This window comes from Tetrao urogallus (assembly GCF_951394365.1).
Source record: "Tetrao urogallus genome assembly, chromosome: 7".
In the NCBI taxonomy this organism is placed as follows: Eukaryota; Metazoa; Chordata; class Aves; order Galliformes; family Phasianidae; genus Tetrao; species Tetrao urogallus.
In genome coordinates, this window is record NC_136820.1 from 33,541,573 (window position 1) to 33,558,419 (window position 16,847).

General features: G+C 41.0%; 1 protein-coding gene across 2 annotated transcripts in view; it reads right to left on the reverse strand.

The window, feature by feature from the left end:
* LOC306948731 (LIM zinc-binding domain-containing Nebulette) overlaps window positions 1–16,847 on the reverse strand; it is a gene marked incomplete at both ends in the record, with an annotated part of 234,835 nt that overhangs the window by 124,944 nt on the left and 93,044 nt on the right. For both annotated transcript variants that reach the window (XM_079538416.1, XM_079538415.1), the window contains one exon: window positions 32–139. In XM_079538416.1, the coding sequence (XP_079394542.1) occupies window positions 32–139 (108 nt within the window). The remainder of the gene's footprint in view (window positions 1–31; window positions 140–16,847) is intronic.

Consider the following 16,847-nt stretch of genomic DNA (forward strand, 5'->3'; position numbering starts at 1 on the left):
CCTCCAACCACTTGAGGTGGCAGTCACATACATTACTGATTTGTTCCTGAGTCCTTTTCAGTCTTTGTAACTCGGGCGTATCGGTCACAATACTGAACCCTCTTCCTTTGCTTTCTTCAAAGTCTCTTTTGTATTTTACCTACAGAATAGAAAATACAGAAGAACATGGTTGTTTTTATTTTTCATAGAGTGCGCCCCTAGCAAGTGTATTTTTTTCTTACTGTAAATAAAGCACTCGTGAAAGTGCTTTCAGCCCTTAAAGGGAAAGCCTTCCCTCATCCAAGACCAGAGACAGCACAGCAACTGGGCAGAATTTCCCACTGCTGAGGCAATTGCCCCCTAAGATTCCAAGAAGGCTCACCTCCACACATACTGCAACTACAGAGATATCTCTCATTCTCAAAGCAGTAACTACAGAACATTGGATACCAACATAGTACCAAGCAAGCACTACTTTCATATACAAAAAAATAGCTATCACTAAATTTGTAGTCTTTTACTGTACAGTTTCACATTTCAGACTCTCTTTGTAACGAGTTTACCATCCTCTTCCCCAGTTGTAACATAAATCACATGTTTAAAAAAAAAAAAATCGCTGCATGAAAAGAGTATTTAGGAGATTGCAAAGTCAAGCATTCGTAAGTTAGGAAACAGTTGCCTGGATAAGCTCAATTTGTCCCTCTTGTACAAATACATTATGATATTGTCTTTAATCAGGTAATCATATATTATCCTTTGACAGGTCCCCTTCTTTATTCTGTCTATAGCAGAGATCATTCTATACACGGTCGTATCCTTTTTTGTACCAGCCCAATCAAATCCTACTATCAGGGTAGGGATATTACTTTCTTCAGGAGTTTTTCTACATCTTTCATCAGTCATTAACCTTCTAATCGCATCTTGGAAAGTAGGAATGACATTATCTGCACTTCATCGAGAGCAACAATAGTCTCAGGGTATCCAATTTCAGAATCCTAAAACTTGAAAAAGTTCAAGTTAGAGACCTAAGTTACGTGTATGAAGAAACAAGATAAAATATGAAAAATCTTGAAGAGCTGTTGAGTCACAAGGAAAAAACTGTAGCAAAAAATTGAAACACCTTTCTCACCACGGCTGAATTCAACTACTTTATCCATAACTATTTCCTTTGCTTCCTATGCCCTGTGCTTTATTTGCTACAGACAAATTTTGCAACACTTGGCAGAGCAGTTCCATGAATAGCAGTGTTCTCTATGTAACTGATACCCACAATACCTGTTGCTTATGCACCAACCCCTTTATCCAGGGTTGGCTTCATCTTATTTGACCAGCTAACATTTAAGGTTCTGATGGTGATATACACGGAAAAAATATTCTTAGATCACAAAAGTGAAGTTTCACAAGGTTATATAATACCTGTCCTGTCCATCCTAATTCTAGAAGTGCATTTTCGCAACCTTTGTATTTTCCCTAAATGCAGTTTTAATGCATATAAATTTAATTAGGAAAAATTCTAGCATGGCATTCTTGAGAGTCAAGTTTTTACAAAGGCCTATCACACACAAATCCATACAGCACTGCAGTAAATGATCACTGAAACACTGAAAAGGAACATTTTTCCTGTGTTCTACCTCCACAGCATGGGATTCCAACCTTTTGGCTGCATGAAAAGGAATTGTTGTGGACCATATATAAAATATATAGCACAGATGATGTGCCTAAGTAACAAAATGTTTTTTAGATATATTTCCATTAAAACATTTTTTTAAAAAGCAATAAGAACATAAAACATGACTGACATTTTGAGTTGAATATCTGCATGCATCCATTTGAAAATTCACAGGTAATGTAGTTACATGTTGACTGAAAACGCATTTGCAAATATACAAAAAGATTGATTTTTTCAGCAATCTTCAAACCTGTTCTCAAATTCCTTAATCAAAACACCAAGCACAGCTGCATATGTTTCACTGTTCATAGGACTGTGTCTAGCCAGTGTACCGACATGCACAAAATCATTTGCCGTAATGGGAGCCATCACGCCCTGCACCCTGCCTGTGTCCCGGTTGCAGCCTGGCAGTGCCGATGGCACACAGTGTTGGCTGTTGGCCATGGGGGTGCTCCCAGGGCTGGGCCAGGGACAAAAATGCAGTTTAATTGCTCTAAGCCAATTTTAAGTAGAAAGGAATATCCTGTATAGGAGCTGTAAATATTGCTATAATTAGTGATGTAAATAATTGGAACTGTTGAAATTCAGTTTTGAAATGGATGTCTGTAATCTCTGAAGACAGTATCATAAATCCAGCCATTTCCCACAAAGATGCATTTTAGCAACTCATCACCAAACTCCCAGCCTGTGATTTTATAATGCCTCCCTCATGACTCCAAATCTCAGCGCCGTCTCACAAATGCAGAGTACCTTCAGCAGTGAGTGCCCTGAAAAATTGATCCTTTGAGAAACTATGTGTGGCATAAACATTAGAAATAAAACAGTAATAAATCACCATGAATGAAAAGGTTTAAAGTGAAAATACTTCATCAGAAATAACTCTGCACAGACCCACGTTGAAAGGGCTAAGCGATCCAGCAGACCTTTAACAAATCTAACTTAAATCCATGACATCAGCAAGATATCTTTGAAAAGCCCAAAGATGGGACTGTATATAAGTCCATTTATGAAGTCGGCATGAAGCAGCCAAGGACACAGGGTTAGCCTTCTTGCTTTGCACATAAAATCTCATGTTGGTGAAAGTGCTGCTCCCTATTCTGCAGATATACTCAGTTTTTGGCAGCAAAGCCACCTATTAAAAAAAAAAAAAAAAAAAGATTATTTTTCCCTGGGAAATGTACATATAAATGTACACACGTAAATATAAATGAAGCCTCAAAGATTGTCCTAGTCTTGAAAGAAGGAAGAGCAAGACTGATTTAGATTAGGGTGGCTGGGACCCTTTTTTGGGGGACGGCTTCTCCATGCCATTTTGCTTGTGAAAGAGATAGGCTGCCCATTGGGCACAAGGACTGCCTTCCACCTCCCCTTGTGCACCTTGTTTTCCAGCTCCCTCCTCATCCTATGCCAAGCACCAATCCCACCATCACAGTCACTATCAGAGGCTTCTTAATGTAACTGTAGTCACCACTGCCCCACTCTTTGCTGCGGGCCTTATAAAAGCCCCTGTATCTGGCCCAGCACTCCCAGAACTACCAGATCTCTCATGATATCCAACCAGGCTTGGAATCAAGAGAACCTGGAGTGACAGTTGCCCATTTTTATGGGGGAAGGAAGAGACTAGGTTTGCAGAACTAGAGAGGCAGAGGAGAAGAACAAGTGAAGGATGAAGTATACCCATGGCCTTCAAGCAATGGCTGGCACTGTGACTGCTGCTGCAGAGCCCATGGAGGTGGATCCACCTGCAATGCAGCTGGCCTGTGTGGAAAACTATTATGCCAGGGCTCTCATCAATGCAGTCACAATGGTGCTGTCAAGGTCCACATGCCCATCTCCCTGTGCAGCCTTCAGGCTAGAATTAGCGGGGAGTCCATCCATTAACTTCTAGCAGGCTTACCTGCAGGATGGCTTCCAGTCCCATCCCCAGTTCTCACCGCTCTGGAAGAGGTGGCATCTCTTCTGCACAGATTCCCAAGGAAGTGGGCAAATGTGGACTTACTTTTCTTTTGAATGCTGCACCATGGCAAGAGGAGGCTCCCCTCAGAGACCTACTATGGACCTTGAGTTCTGGAGGCAGAGGAGTTGTCTCAGCCTGAGGATGAGAAGGGTACCCAGCTGGTGCTTAATGACAAAGTCAGATTCTCTACAGTGTGCACAAAGAACAGCAGCAGATCAATGAAAAATTTAGAAGGAGCTGTTCCTTTGGAGAAGACACAAAAACAGTGGACAGAGCTCATGAAACCAGAAACATGCAGATAACGAACATGAAACCAATAGAAAGCAGCGTGAGGCCCAGGTGAGTCCATCAGACAGAGAAAGGTGTATGGCCAAGGCACACCAGTTATCCAGAGAATTGCAAGTGGGCAAGATACACCAGTCCATCAGGGGACAGGAAGCCCACAGAGGTGAATCCACCATGAGATGATGAACTGATGGAAGTGGATCTACCTGCAGCAGACATGAACAGATAATGCCCCAGCATGCTTTGGCTTTCTGTCACAACATCAGGGCAACAGTACCAATTCGCTGTCTGCATCACAGCCTCTGCCCTCACCATTAACTTGGACACAACAAACGACATCCTGATAAGCCCTTCCCATTCTCCAGGCCTCATGAATTACAGAATCATAATCATAGAGTAATCATAGTCATTAAGGAAAAGACCACTAAGATCTTCTAGTCCAACCGTTGATCCATCCCCACCCTGACCACTAAACCATGTCCCTAAGTGCCACATCTACACATTTCTTGGAAACCTCAGCGACAGTGACTTCACCGCTTCCCTGGACAACCTATTCCAATGCCTTACCAATCTTTTTGTGAATAAATTTTTCCTAATATCCAACCTATCAACATGAATCTCCCCTATCACATCTTAAGGTCATTACTTCTTGTCCTGAGTGAAGAAATGATGCCTCTTTTTTATGGAGCCAAAAGGCAGGTTCATGTCGAGTGTCAGGAGAAGGCTCTTCACCAGAAAGTGGCTGGACATTGGAACAGGCTCCCCAGAGAAGCAGTCACATCACCTAGTATGACTGAGTTCAAGAAGCATTTGGACAACACTCTCATAAATAAGGTTTGGATTTTGAGTGAAGTCAGAAATTGATCATTTTTGTGGATCTCTTCCAACTCAGGATATTCTATGGTTCTGTGACTACTTTCTTGTGCTTTTTGGCACCTACCCTTAGTCCAGAATGATTTACAATAACAGAAGCACATATCTACTCTGAAACCACTTAACAAACAAAAAAGGCAGTGCAGGAATTCAGTATGGTGGATCCTCATGCTCTCACTATCACTAGAACTGTCAATAATGCAGATCTCAGGAACTCTTCAATCCATCTATACATCAAAAGATTATTCAGTCACTCCAAGAAAATATTAAATCCAAAAAAAAAAAAAAAAAAAAAAAAAAAAACCCACTAAGCAGTGTCAGAGTTGATATCCTTTACAGACATTTCTTCACACCCTTACACGGATCAGGTAGCTATAATCTGCTCCAAAACTACTGCATATCCCCAAGAATAACATCATCACACCTGAAGTAGGGCAAGGAAGTAGCCAAGACGTGGCGCAGGATGGAATGGAGGATGGGTCTCATACCCTGAGCTCTCCCTAAGAGGAACATTCACAGTCAACTGTCTCTACCATACCCCAGCTATTTATGCATTTATTTAGGTGTGTTGTGTTTGAGGCTTGCCCAGAGCCATCTGCTCCTTCTGTGCCCAGCGCACATAAGTACCTCCCAAAGGACACCATCTGCTGTGCACTGGTGTTTGCAGACATGCAGGAAATGCTCTTCAACTGTATAGGAGCTGGAGGCACATATTGACAAGGATACCTTCGTCTGGATGTGCTTCTTCCATACAGCACCTAAGTTTCTGATTTTACCTTGATTTATTATGCTTCTTACAAACTTAATGGCAAGACAGAGAAAAAAAATCAGACTTTAAGAACATGACTAGAAAATATTTACAGGTAAATCAAATGTAAAGAACGATTCCCAGTTGCCTCAATGAGACTTTTTTTTAGTTGACTAGTCTCTGTTCAGAAGGATCTGTAACATTATCTTGTCTGACAAAGCTAGGTTTCAGTGTTCTCACCTCCTGTCTTCTAACACTGTCCATAGTTCTGAATCCCATTCACCTCCAGCTAACATCAGGAGAATTTAAGTCCCCTCTAAGACCTCAAAATCTGGTATTCAGCCTGCCTGAGAACCGCCCCTTCTCATGGCAGTAAAACATTGGTATCTGGTTACAGCAATTGTCCGCTGCAATTCTAGCACCTGGAAAGCAGGAAGAGGGAATAGCCCACAGGGCAGGCCAAGCAGACTTTTAAATGAACTGGAAACTAAAGTCAGCGCAAAAAAAGCCACCAATGAGTGCTGCTGGAAGGAGGGATTGCAGAGTGAAAGGCTTCATCCATCTAGTCGTTTAGTTTTACTGTCCTTGGTCAGTGAAAAGAATCTGTGTTAAAAACAAGAAAAGCTGTAAGTAAAACAATTCGGCAATTGTTCCCAACATACACATGCACATTTTACAAATTTGCCTCTTAATACAATTAGAAAAGCAATTTTCTCTACTCACAGCTCTGAAACATTTGCTGTAATAGTTGAAACTTCCTGTGAGAAAAGGTTTATCAGTTGAAGTTGTATTAAATCTGAAACAGCTAGTACAACAACACTACAAAAAGCATTTGCAGTCATACAGAATGAAAGGTTCACGTGTCATCACTAGCATTAAATGCGTGTCTTTCTATGGACATCATTCAAAAACTGGGCAAGTCCTTCAGTGGTGTCCCATAGGGTATGCCTGAGCATGTCTCCAGCCACCTGTAAATCTCTTTACTGCACTTCCTTGAGGACCCTCACAGTTCACTAGGGAGACACATCTAACAAGTATCTTGGGCTCAATGTCGGAACATTTAAAACATTGGATGGGAGTAAATTAAAATGTATAAATAGTAACTTTGCAGATAACGGCTCTGTAATGTGGTCTCTTTATGCTTCAGGTAGTGAGACTGGCTCACAGTAAAAGCAAAGGCAGAGGAGTTCCAGACTCTGAGATGTGCAGGGACAGGAAATTGAAGGCAGTGAGAGATCAGCAATTCCAGAATGAGAAAAAGATTGAGCCCACAGTTTGGATATATTGTAACAGCATGTGAACAGTAGCTGGGATCCAAGACAAAATTACCACTGACAAGAGGGCAGTCTGGGACTGCTTCAGCAGACTTATATCCAAACAAGTCACCTATGTTCTACTCCATCAAGCTTTTTCACTGAAACAGCTTGGGTACTTCTACCTAAGAAAATATTTAAATACCACTAAATATGTTTCTGCAGCGACTTGCACCTTGTTTTCCTAATGGGCAAAGCAGAGGTCATATCCTTTCCTATTAAAATAGAGCATTAATATTCTCCAAGTCTGCAGACATAGAGAAAGCTGCATAAAGTGGCAGATCAAGCTGTTTTCCACCGACTTCCATAAGCAATTACCTTCCATTCAATTTGTGAAAGAAACCTTAAATCTAGCATTTTGGAAGCAGTAAATGAATTCTGTGCAGAACTACAGCTGCAGTTTCACTGCAGTGGGAGAGATGAGGCAGCAACCTTTATGAGAGATAAATATTGTCAGATCTTCCATCCACTCCCTATCACTCCATATATTCTGTGTTTGAACTAGTTTATCTCTAAGGAACAGAAGCCTGAGGAGGTAAAGAATTTCCTACAGTGTCCCAGTGGAGGTAGTTCTGCCTTTGCTGTATTTTATCACTGCACAAAAAATGAAAGATTGATATTTAAAATCTAAATGCAACTTGATAAATTGTGTCAAATTTTAATAATGTCCTCAAAAATGAAACTTCTAAACTTCTTCAAATCATGATCAGTTGGTAATTATAATAATCATCATCCAATTATCAGATGTAAAGGGAATAATAAAAAACATTTTTAATGCCACATATATAGATTTTTTTTAAAAAATCCTGGAATATGCTGTTAGTACCAGATTCAGAACTAAACTGCTGCTTTCCCCATCAGAAAACGGAACCTTCAAGAGAAGATGAGCTCCTCAGCAGTGTGCTCTGAAAGAAGTAAACAGCAAATTGCAAGCATGTGCAAGCCTGCTTTGCACGCCCTCCAGGGTGGACAGAAAATGCATAACTGCTGGCTTGGTAGGGCATCAGCACCAAGCCTGTAAGGTCCTGCTGAGAGGCAGGATATGTTAGCTTGGGCTCAGTGCCACGCTGAGCACGGTCACAAAGCCTTTAGCTGCCTCATAGTGCAAGCTTCTGCCCACTATGTACGAGAGAGATAACCTAAAAATGCACTTACTCAGAAAAGTCAGGCAGCCAGAACCATGACAATTCTGGGCATAATAATAATAATCCATCCCTCCGCATGTCCTCACCCTCAAAATGAAAGAAAGAAATAATACCATCTAATAAATCTTCCAAATAATAACAGGTTGTATTGATCCAAAGGCTGTAAAAAAAGTCATGCAAAGAATCAAGCCAAAACTGAGCTAAAAATATGCCATGGGAGGTAAATACTGACCCCAGAAGGGACATAAAGAAGGTTGACCACAGGAAATTGTAATGCACACCGAGTAGCCAAGGTGCAGTCATACATTACCAAAGGTATCCAAAAGAAACACACACTAACAGACAGCAGAAGCCACCATGTGATATGCAGGAAAAGAAAAAAAATCTGTAAAATTCTCAGGACCAGCTGCCAAAAAGACAGGGAATATTTGCTGCTGTAGCACAATCTCCGAATTGCTGAGGTTGGCAGGGCCCTCTGGGTCCACCTGTCCCAACCCCTGCTCCAGCAGGAACAACAACAGCTGGGTACCCAGGGCCCAAGGAGGAGAACCCACAGCTGCTATGGGCAGACCTGTACCAATGTTCCTGCACAGCACAGAAGTGCTTCCTGGCATTAGGATGAAATCTCCACTGCCTCTTGTTCTAGAAAAAAAAAGAGAGAAATTCATACAACTGCAGAGGACCAGAATGCAGCCCAGAACAAAGTGCAGAGGAAACAGAGCTGAAAAACCAAATTTGAGCAACACAGATGTATGGCACACAATAGGCATTACAGAAAATGATGAAATGTAGTGCAGTAACACCTCTTAGACTCACTTTAATAAACGCAGGGTCTCTCATGTTCATTGCTCAGAGTTAATGGATCATTTGCCTTAAGGAGCTCTTACAGAAGTCCCTTACAAATGCTTATTCTGTTCTTTCCTGTTTACGTCTTGGAAATTATATATCAAGTGGAAGTCTGAAGTGCAACCATAGTTGCAAAATCTATAGCCACTGTACTCACAGCATCCCTTTTGCTGTATTATGGACATCTCATGCAAGCGTTTCCTCTGTCTCTGTGTAACTGAGTGCAGAGAAGAGGAACAATATACCATTTCCATTTAACTGTAAGCAGAGCCTGAAATCCTCAGGATTTTTCTCTCCTCCAAGGTATCTTTCTGAAGATAAAACCCCAAGCTACTGAAGGCACACTAGTGCTTTAGAACAAAGTGTATTTCTAAAAATTAGAAGTAAAAAGCAAAACAATATGTGACTGCTTATAAAACCAGACTTCGGTTAATGTCTGCAGCTTGGCACCCACTAAGAAATTTTGGCTGAATTCAAGCTAGAACATAACATTAAACAGTTTTTTGAGGCTGTAAATTCTCAGTTTTGTTCTTCATTTTAAAGTGAAAAGAGGAAAAACATGAATGGAAAATTACACACTTAAGAAAGGTAGTTTCATACATAGTAAGACAAATAAGCCATCTCTGTTTAAATTTTCATCTATTTTCAGTTCTGAATGTCAGCTATTCTGAAGAAATTCCAGTTGCAGATGCAAAAAAATTTCTCTAGAATTAATACAGCCTCCTATAAATGCAAATCTAATATCTGCATCAGCAGAGTCTCAGATACAATGACAACAGTAAGCAGATCAGAACTGTGAGAAACATGGAAAAGTCATACAGAGTTCCAGAGCTACAGCCTCGTGAACTGAAATTAGAAAATGCCAAAAGCAACAAGCAAAATCACTCCTGCAACCTGATTATAATTGCCTTTTCTGCATTTGCTCTGAGACTGGAATCATCAGGAGGTTTCCAGCACCTTCAAATTGTCTTTCACAATCCCAATACATTCATTAACAATAAATAAATAGACAAACATACAAAGAGGTAAGATTGAAAAACAGACTAAAAATCATCTCTTTTTCTGTTTCCCCACAACATAAAGATACATCTAATTTCCTTTAAATCTTCACTGAGATCTTTTTCCTCTCTGCACATTTGCCATTTCCTGGCAAGTCTGATGAGATTACCTGGCTCACTGTGGAGAACTGTACAACTGACGCAGGCAATGTCCTGCACTCACAAGGAGGATAGAGGCTCATCACCTTGCCACCTCCCCATGCATCCCCATGAACCCCAAGAAGCCCACCACAGCCCTGCCACTGCTGACTGGCAAAGAAACACAGGTTGGCACAGGTTGCTGCAGCACACATATCAAAAAGTCATAGCCACATGCTCAAGGGAAGGCACCACAGTGAGAGCACAGTAACTTGAAGGCATTTTGAACAGAGCTGATATTAACAGCCAAATTAGGTCACTTCATTTGTCAGTTATCTAAGGGAAAACAAGCAATGAAAATACAACTAAACCTTTCTTCCCTCCCCTATCAAAAATATTTGATGCTCAAAGTCTCACTTTTACATTCTTAAAATGAGATCACACTATTAAATCATTCCCTATGCAAGGAGTTCGATTTTAAGATCTTCTCTAGGAACCTCAGCTAAAGCTCGTTATAGTTAATAGGAAAATTCCTAGTAATTTCAGTTTATCCCTTAATACTGTCACTAATCCAGTGAGCTCCTCAGATTGTGATAACTGATAGGAGCTCCTTGGACAAAAACCAGATACTTCCAATACAAACACTCCATGCAGTCTAATCCACAGCTCTGCTTTTGCAGTGAGCAGAGAGAAATGGGCATTTTCAGAGAACTCAGCCCATCCTAAGGAAGATATTTAAAACACCTTAGAAGCACTTTCTTCTTTTACAAAGATCAGCAGGCTACTTTGGTACTTCCACTGCAGGTATCTGGGCCACATGAAATGAATTCCACCCATAGCCCTGATACCGCCCCACTGCACTGCCTGCATCTCTCCTGTCTTGCTGTATTTTCATGGTCTGCTTCAGAGTAAATATGTGAGCAGTTTTCTAAGGCTTCAGAATTCTAAAGCTACATGTGGATGCTGCTATGCACAACTTATCACGGTGCACAATCAGTTTTCAGATGCAAAGACTATCAGCTGCAAACAGCATGGTATTTTTTTTAAATTGAGAGCTGAATCACCAGATTTTTCAAGCTGTGCCTGTAGAGCAATATGTAAAACCAAACTAAAATAGTGGTTATTTATGATGTGTAAAGGAACGAGAAGGGCAAGGTACCCTTTAAATGCATCCATTATTCATTCCTACTGAATACACATGACTTCTGCTTCAAACAGCGAGGGATATGTTGTGAGAGATGCCCTTCTAATAAAAACAAGACAGGAATGTTAGTACCAGAAGGTTCCCTGCAGGCTAAAAAGTGACAGTTGGCTGGGCTAGGATCAGAGCAAAAAGCGGGGTGAAACAGCAGGGCCTGCTTGCATAAAGAAAAAAAGCAGAAAGAAAAGGAAGGCTCCACAACATAAAGAAATGATTCCAGAAATGAAATCAAAACTTAAAATAAATTTAAAAAAAAAAAAAAAAAAAAAAAACACTGTGGAAAGAAGAAAACCTGTTTCAGAAAATAAAGACCAGGCATTTCAGAGGAGCAGACAGGGCTGCATGTAGCATTTCTTATCAGAGACGTCAGCTAACAACAGTGGGCAGGAGGGGAGGAGGGGAAGAGAAAAACAGTTACAAATAATCCTGTTTCAAGTACTGAAGGCCACAGGTATTTTTGTTTTACAGGGGGGTGTTTTCTTTGGATATTTTTTTTTTCTCCTTTACTGATAAAGGAAAACAAACTCATTGCCTCTTAGGAAAAGAGGACTGACATTCCACATACATCCTACCTTGATTGCTTTTAGGTTTTGAGAAGGTCTACATGGACGAGTAAAGTTTTCCTCTTGAGAGCACTGATGAATATAACATTGTCATTGCTTTCAATGTTTGTTTTTATTTCTCACCTCTAGTAAGCAAGAGCTTATCCCTTCCTATCCCTTTCAAGGCAACTTTTATCTTATTTTTTTTCTTGGTGGGAGACAGTAGTGACAGGGAGGGATGGTCTAACATTGAGGAAATAGAAAGACTAACATGTGATGTTAAAAATCCTGAAGTATACTATTTTTCTTAGATATGCAATGGTTTGCATATTTTTTCAGGTATTTGCTTATCTGAAAGAGAGAGGGCTCAGCCCGCATTCAACCAGCATACTATTCCACTTTTTAATATCTCAGGGAATATCATATCCTATGGGCAAGATGCAACAGAGATTTCAGTCTCTCCTGTTCCTTTCCCATATCCAGGGAGGTATATGACAAAAAAAAAAAAAGGCAAATACTACTTCTAAGAGCAATGCAAGCAGATGTACAAATCAAACTGACTGAAAAAAGACCCATCCAAGTGGTCTGATAGTCCAAACACACGCTCCCTGCCTCCCAGGACAACAGAGACATGGAAAATAAACAGCGAGAGGCAAATCCTCATCTGCAGCCCCAATTGTGGACACCAAGTCCACAAGTCAAAACATTGTCTGACTGCTGTTGCTTTACTTGAATCTTTGCTTCATATGTAATATTCCAGTGAATGTTTATTACTTGCAAAGACTTCCTTCCAAAGCCTACAAACTCTCATCTGCTAGAATAATAGAAAAAGGCACAACTATTAGCAGCTGCGTCATGTGCTTTCCAGCATACTTACAGAGATTGGATACAACCTTCCCCAATTCAAAGTTGCCCTTTTCCTTGATATTTTTTAGTATTTTCCACTGTAGGAGAACGTTACCTACATTAGTAAGTTTGATCCATTGGTATCTTGCCAACTTCAATGCATATTTGCATATTTTGAGGAATGTTAAATATTGTAAAATTAGTACTAATATAGTACAGAAAAGAAATGTGAAAAGAAACACTCTCTTTACAATGGAAAAGCTCCAAAAAGCAACATCTTTATCATTCCACACAACTACCTCTGTAAAACACATTGGAATCATTATGCCTTTGTTGGTCAAAGAGAAACACAGGCAGGCTCTTTACAGGTGTTATTTACACTGATACATTGCTCTTAGATTATTTAACGATTGCAGAGCTTAAACGCACATTTTAAGTTCCACCTCTTGGAAAAATAAGGAGTATTTCAAGAATCATGCCCAAAATGATGGGAAGTTTGAAGGGATGCCATATTGATGCCTTTCCCCTGGAAAGTCCCCAAGAGCTGAAGCAGTCTGTGGGCACTGCAATGGGTCTGCGCTCAGTTTACTGCAACCAGCAGGAATGTGGACCTCAAGAAATCCAGCTGCAGCTGGGGTGTCTGAAGGGGACCTTTCTGCACAATATCTTGCAGTTACCTAGGGAGATCTTGTCAACAGCAAGGCAATTGCGGAAGGAGAACAAAAGTGAAGCACAAGACTTGCCAAATGAGGATGACTGCCTCTTCTGACACTTGTAGAACATACTGGAAACAGGAACATCATGTTATACCTTATATGACGGCAAGCAAAGGAATAAAGGCCCAGCACAAGGCAGAAGGCTCTGAGAAGAAAGTACAGCACTGCTGTAAAAACACTGTCAGATAACATAGCAAGAAAGAATTGCACAAAATCACAGTCAGAGAAGAGCAATAAAGCTCATTAAAGGACTACAAAACAAGACTTATGCTGAGAGCCTGGGATTGTTTAGTGGGGCAAAGAGGAGGCTGAAGGGAGACTTCATCACCCTCTAGAACTTCCTGGAAGGAAGTTGCAGAGAGGAGGGTGTTGGCTTCTTCTCCCAGGTAACAAGTGATAAGACATGAGGAAATGTCCATCTCTGAGCTCAGTTTGTGGTTCTAGGAGGTGTTGTAGCACAATTTTGCTAGTATTCAGTATGGGGGGTTATCTGTCTTCCTTCTGTAACATCTGGCACAATAAAGTCCCCATAGTCCTGTGAAAAACGGTGACCTAAGAATGCACATTCTCACAGGGTTTGGTTGGACTTCATGATCTTAAGGTCTTTTGCAATCTGAATGATTCTATAAAATGAACAGATACAGATGAATCACATCCACAGCATCAGAGACAGCTATTATACTAATCAGCATCGTATTTATAACACATTTATTTCCTCGTCTCTTACACTATTCTCCTGTCTCCTGCAGATAGACTATAAGCTCTTTTCAGGTGCATCCTGTTTTCTGGACTGAATTCACACAGCTCCCAGCAGAGCAGCAGCCAGAACAAGAGCCAGTAGTATTGCAGCCTCAGTACCACTGAGAGCTGATAAATTTGCAGTTGTTCTCTCTGCTGGAATTCAATCAGGGTGCTAAGACTAAAACCTGTGCTCTCAAATCCTCAGCCATTCAGTGTTCCTTTCATCATGACTCAAGGTACTTGGGGTCCACAGATCAGCAGGGTGCAGGAAATGGGATAGAAAGGCAGAGGAAGAGGCAGAGAGGAACTGGCAGCAGTGAGGTGAGGAGCTGATCCCCTCCCCGGCCCCGACCCTGTGTCAGTATGGTGTGTGAGTGTTGCTTGTCTCAGATACATCAATACTGACACAGGCACTGCCTATACCAGACTTTGGAAATGTGTGAGAACTACACATTTGAACAGCTCGTCTGTCACTGTACACATGGTGCGGCTCAGATCAGCATACGGCACTGGCATGGAGATAGGAGCAGATACTCAGTTTGTACTGGCAAAAACATATTTTTGGTTAGCTTAGTCTAACTCTTGCTGCTCAGAGCAAAGTGTACGCTGTGCATGCCCTGTTGTACCATCACGTCTGTGATTATGTCAGTTCCAGCTCACACTGTCATACCTCTGACAACAGTTTCAGTTCTGATTTGGCCCTCAAATCAACAAGGCATCCAATGGAGAGCTGTAGATTGCTGCCTCCAAAATGCACTATTCTCCAAGGTGCTTGGCTTTGTGTTTGTTTGCTGCATAGCACAAATAGCCCCAGAGATGCAGATAACCCTTTACAAGATCAAGGCAGGTTGGCCCTGGTGATTCTGCTGGAAAGGAACCTTCCTCACCCCACTCCCGCAGGGCAGCAGGATTCAAAGGGCAGTGGAGGCAGCAGTGGGTCAAGGCCAGGCCCCGGAAATGAAATGACGTAAGAAGGAGAGCAGGAAGAACAGAAGAGAAGGGGCTTAGAGGATTCAGGACTGGGTCATCTACAGATCGTGGACCAGTCTCAGTAGTTTTCTCAAGAAAAATGGAGGGCGAAATATATTTGGCATTGTAAAATACCAGGTGGCTTCACTGTTTGGCAACCATCTGGTCTCAGTTTTCTCTTTGTTAATAGCACCAGCATCAAATGAGACAGAAATAGGAAATGTTAACTATTAAAATATACACAAGTAGACAAATAAAAGCTACCATAAAGCAAAGGGAACCCAGGAAATACACTGTAATGACAAATGTGCAGCAACTTACAAAACAGCATTGTTTTTTTATAGCATGGCCATCCTGAAATATAACAAGTTAAGTTCACTCAATGATTGTACAATTACACATTAATTATGATATTTTTGCTAATGATTTATCATTGTCCTCTCTCTCAGGTCCTGGACAAACCACTTACACACAGACACACACCATACAGTAACAAAACTGCAGAAACAGCCAGAAATGTTCAGATTCCAAACAAGCTAATTCAAGCCAGAAGAAAAAGACTAGAAGAAGGAGGGAGACAGCAGTGGGGCCAGAGCTGTAGGTGAGTACAAAGGACCAAACCAAAGACCGTCATTTATTGATCTGACATCTAAAATTAAATTAAAAAGAAACCATATTTGTATTTCACATGGAATTTTTTGTCAAAGATAGCGATAACTGCACGAACTACTTAAGTGCTCTCTGAAGTCTCATTGCTTCAAGATGGTTTTTATAGTCCCAAACTGAAATCAGTTATTACTTTAAAATATGGAACGCATGCAAGGCTAATTTTTCAGATTGGAGAGAGGAAAGAATCTGCAGCTTTATTCATCTGCATGAAAAAACTCTTGTTTGCACATATGCAGTAGGCTATTATGTGACACACCACTTTTGCACATTACTAATCTACACCCACAACAGATTTAATTACAATTTTGCAGGCAGAGTTTAAAGACCTTGTCGCAAAGTGTTGATTTTTACATTAGAAATGAAATAAACCACCAAGTAGAAACAGAAAAATAACAACTCCAGAAAGAAAATCCAACTTGAAAATTGAGGCAGAGTAGCTGCTCAGAAACTAGGGACCCTTATGGCCTCTGCCACTTGATTTCATGGTCTTATTCCAGCTGTCAGAAAAAAACAACTATGTTCCATAAATGCCAACATGTATAAAGTAATCATTGCCATAAAGGAATAGCACCCATTTATCACGTTATACGTACTGAAACTTGTCATCACAATCATATTGTGTGCTAAAGAGACTAAACACAGCTCTGGTGTAAGATAATTCTTGACCGGTAACAGACTTCTTTTTTTTAACTTCTTTTCACCAGTACTGTGTCTGAGGAACTTTGCTCCTTCCCACCTGCCTGCTAAGTTTCTGACAAATACTGTATCCTACGAAATTACTAATTACTGGTAGGTGCCAACTAAGACTGCTATTTGTCTTAGTCGTCCTATAAGAGGAATCCTGGTGAACAGAGACAGAACGCACCAGGCACACACAGTAAGTATGGAGAGAGCACTCCTGAGAAACATTAGGAACCCCCCAAAATACAATAGTGCTGCCACAGGGCCATGTGCCTGTGGCATTTGAGGGGTATTCAGTTCAAGCCTGGCATCGAGGGCTCTGCGTTGGCATCTTTTACTGAATGCACAATGCAGTGCTTGTTGGAAGACAATATTCAACGTTTTCTCTGATACCATGGAAAAAAAGTAACAAATGGATTTCACTAGCTAACAGGAGACCAATGATCCTTGGCCCCCATCACTCTCCTGAGTCACAGAATCACAGAATCACAGAATTGTAGGGGTTGGAAGGGACCTCTAGAGATCATTGAG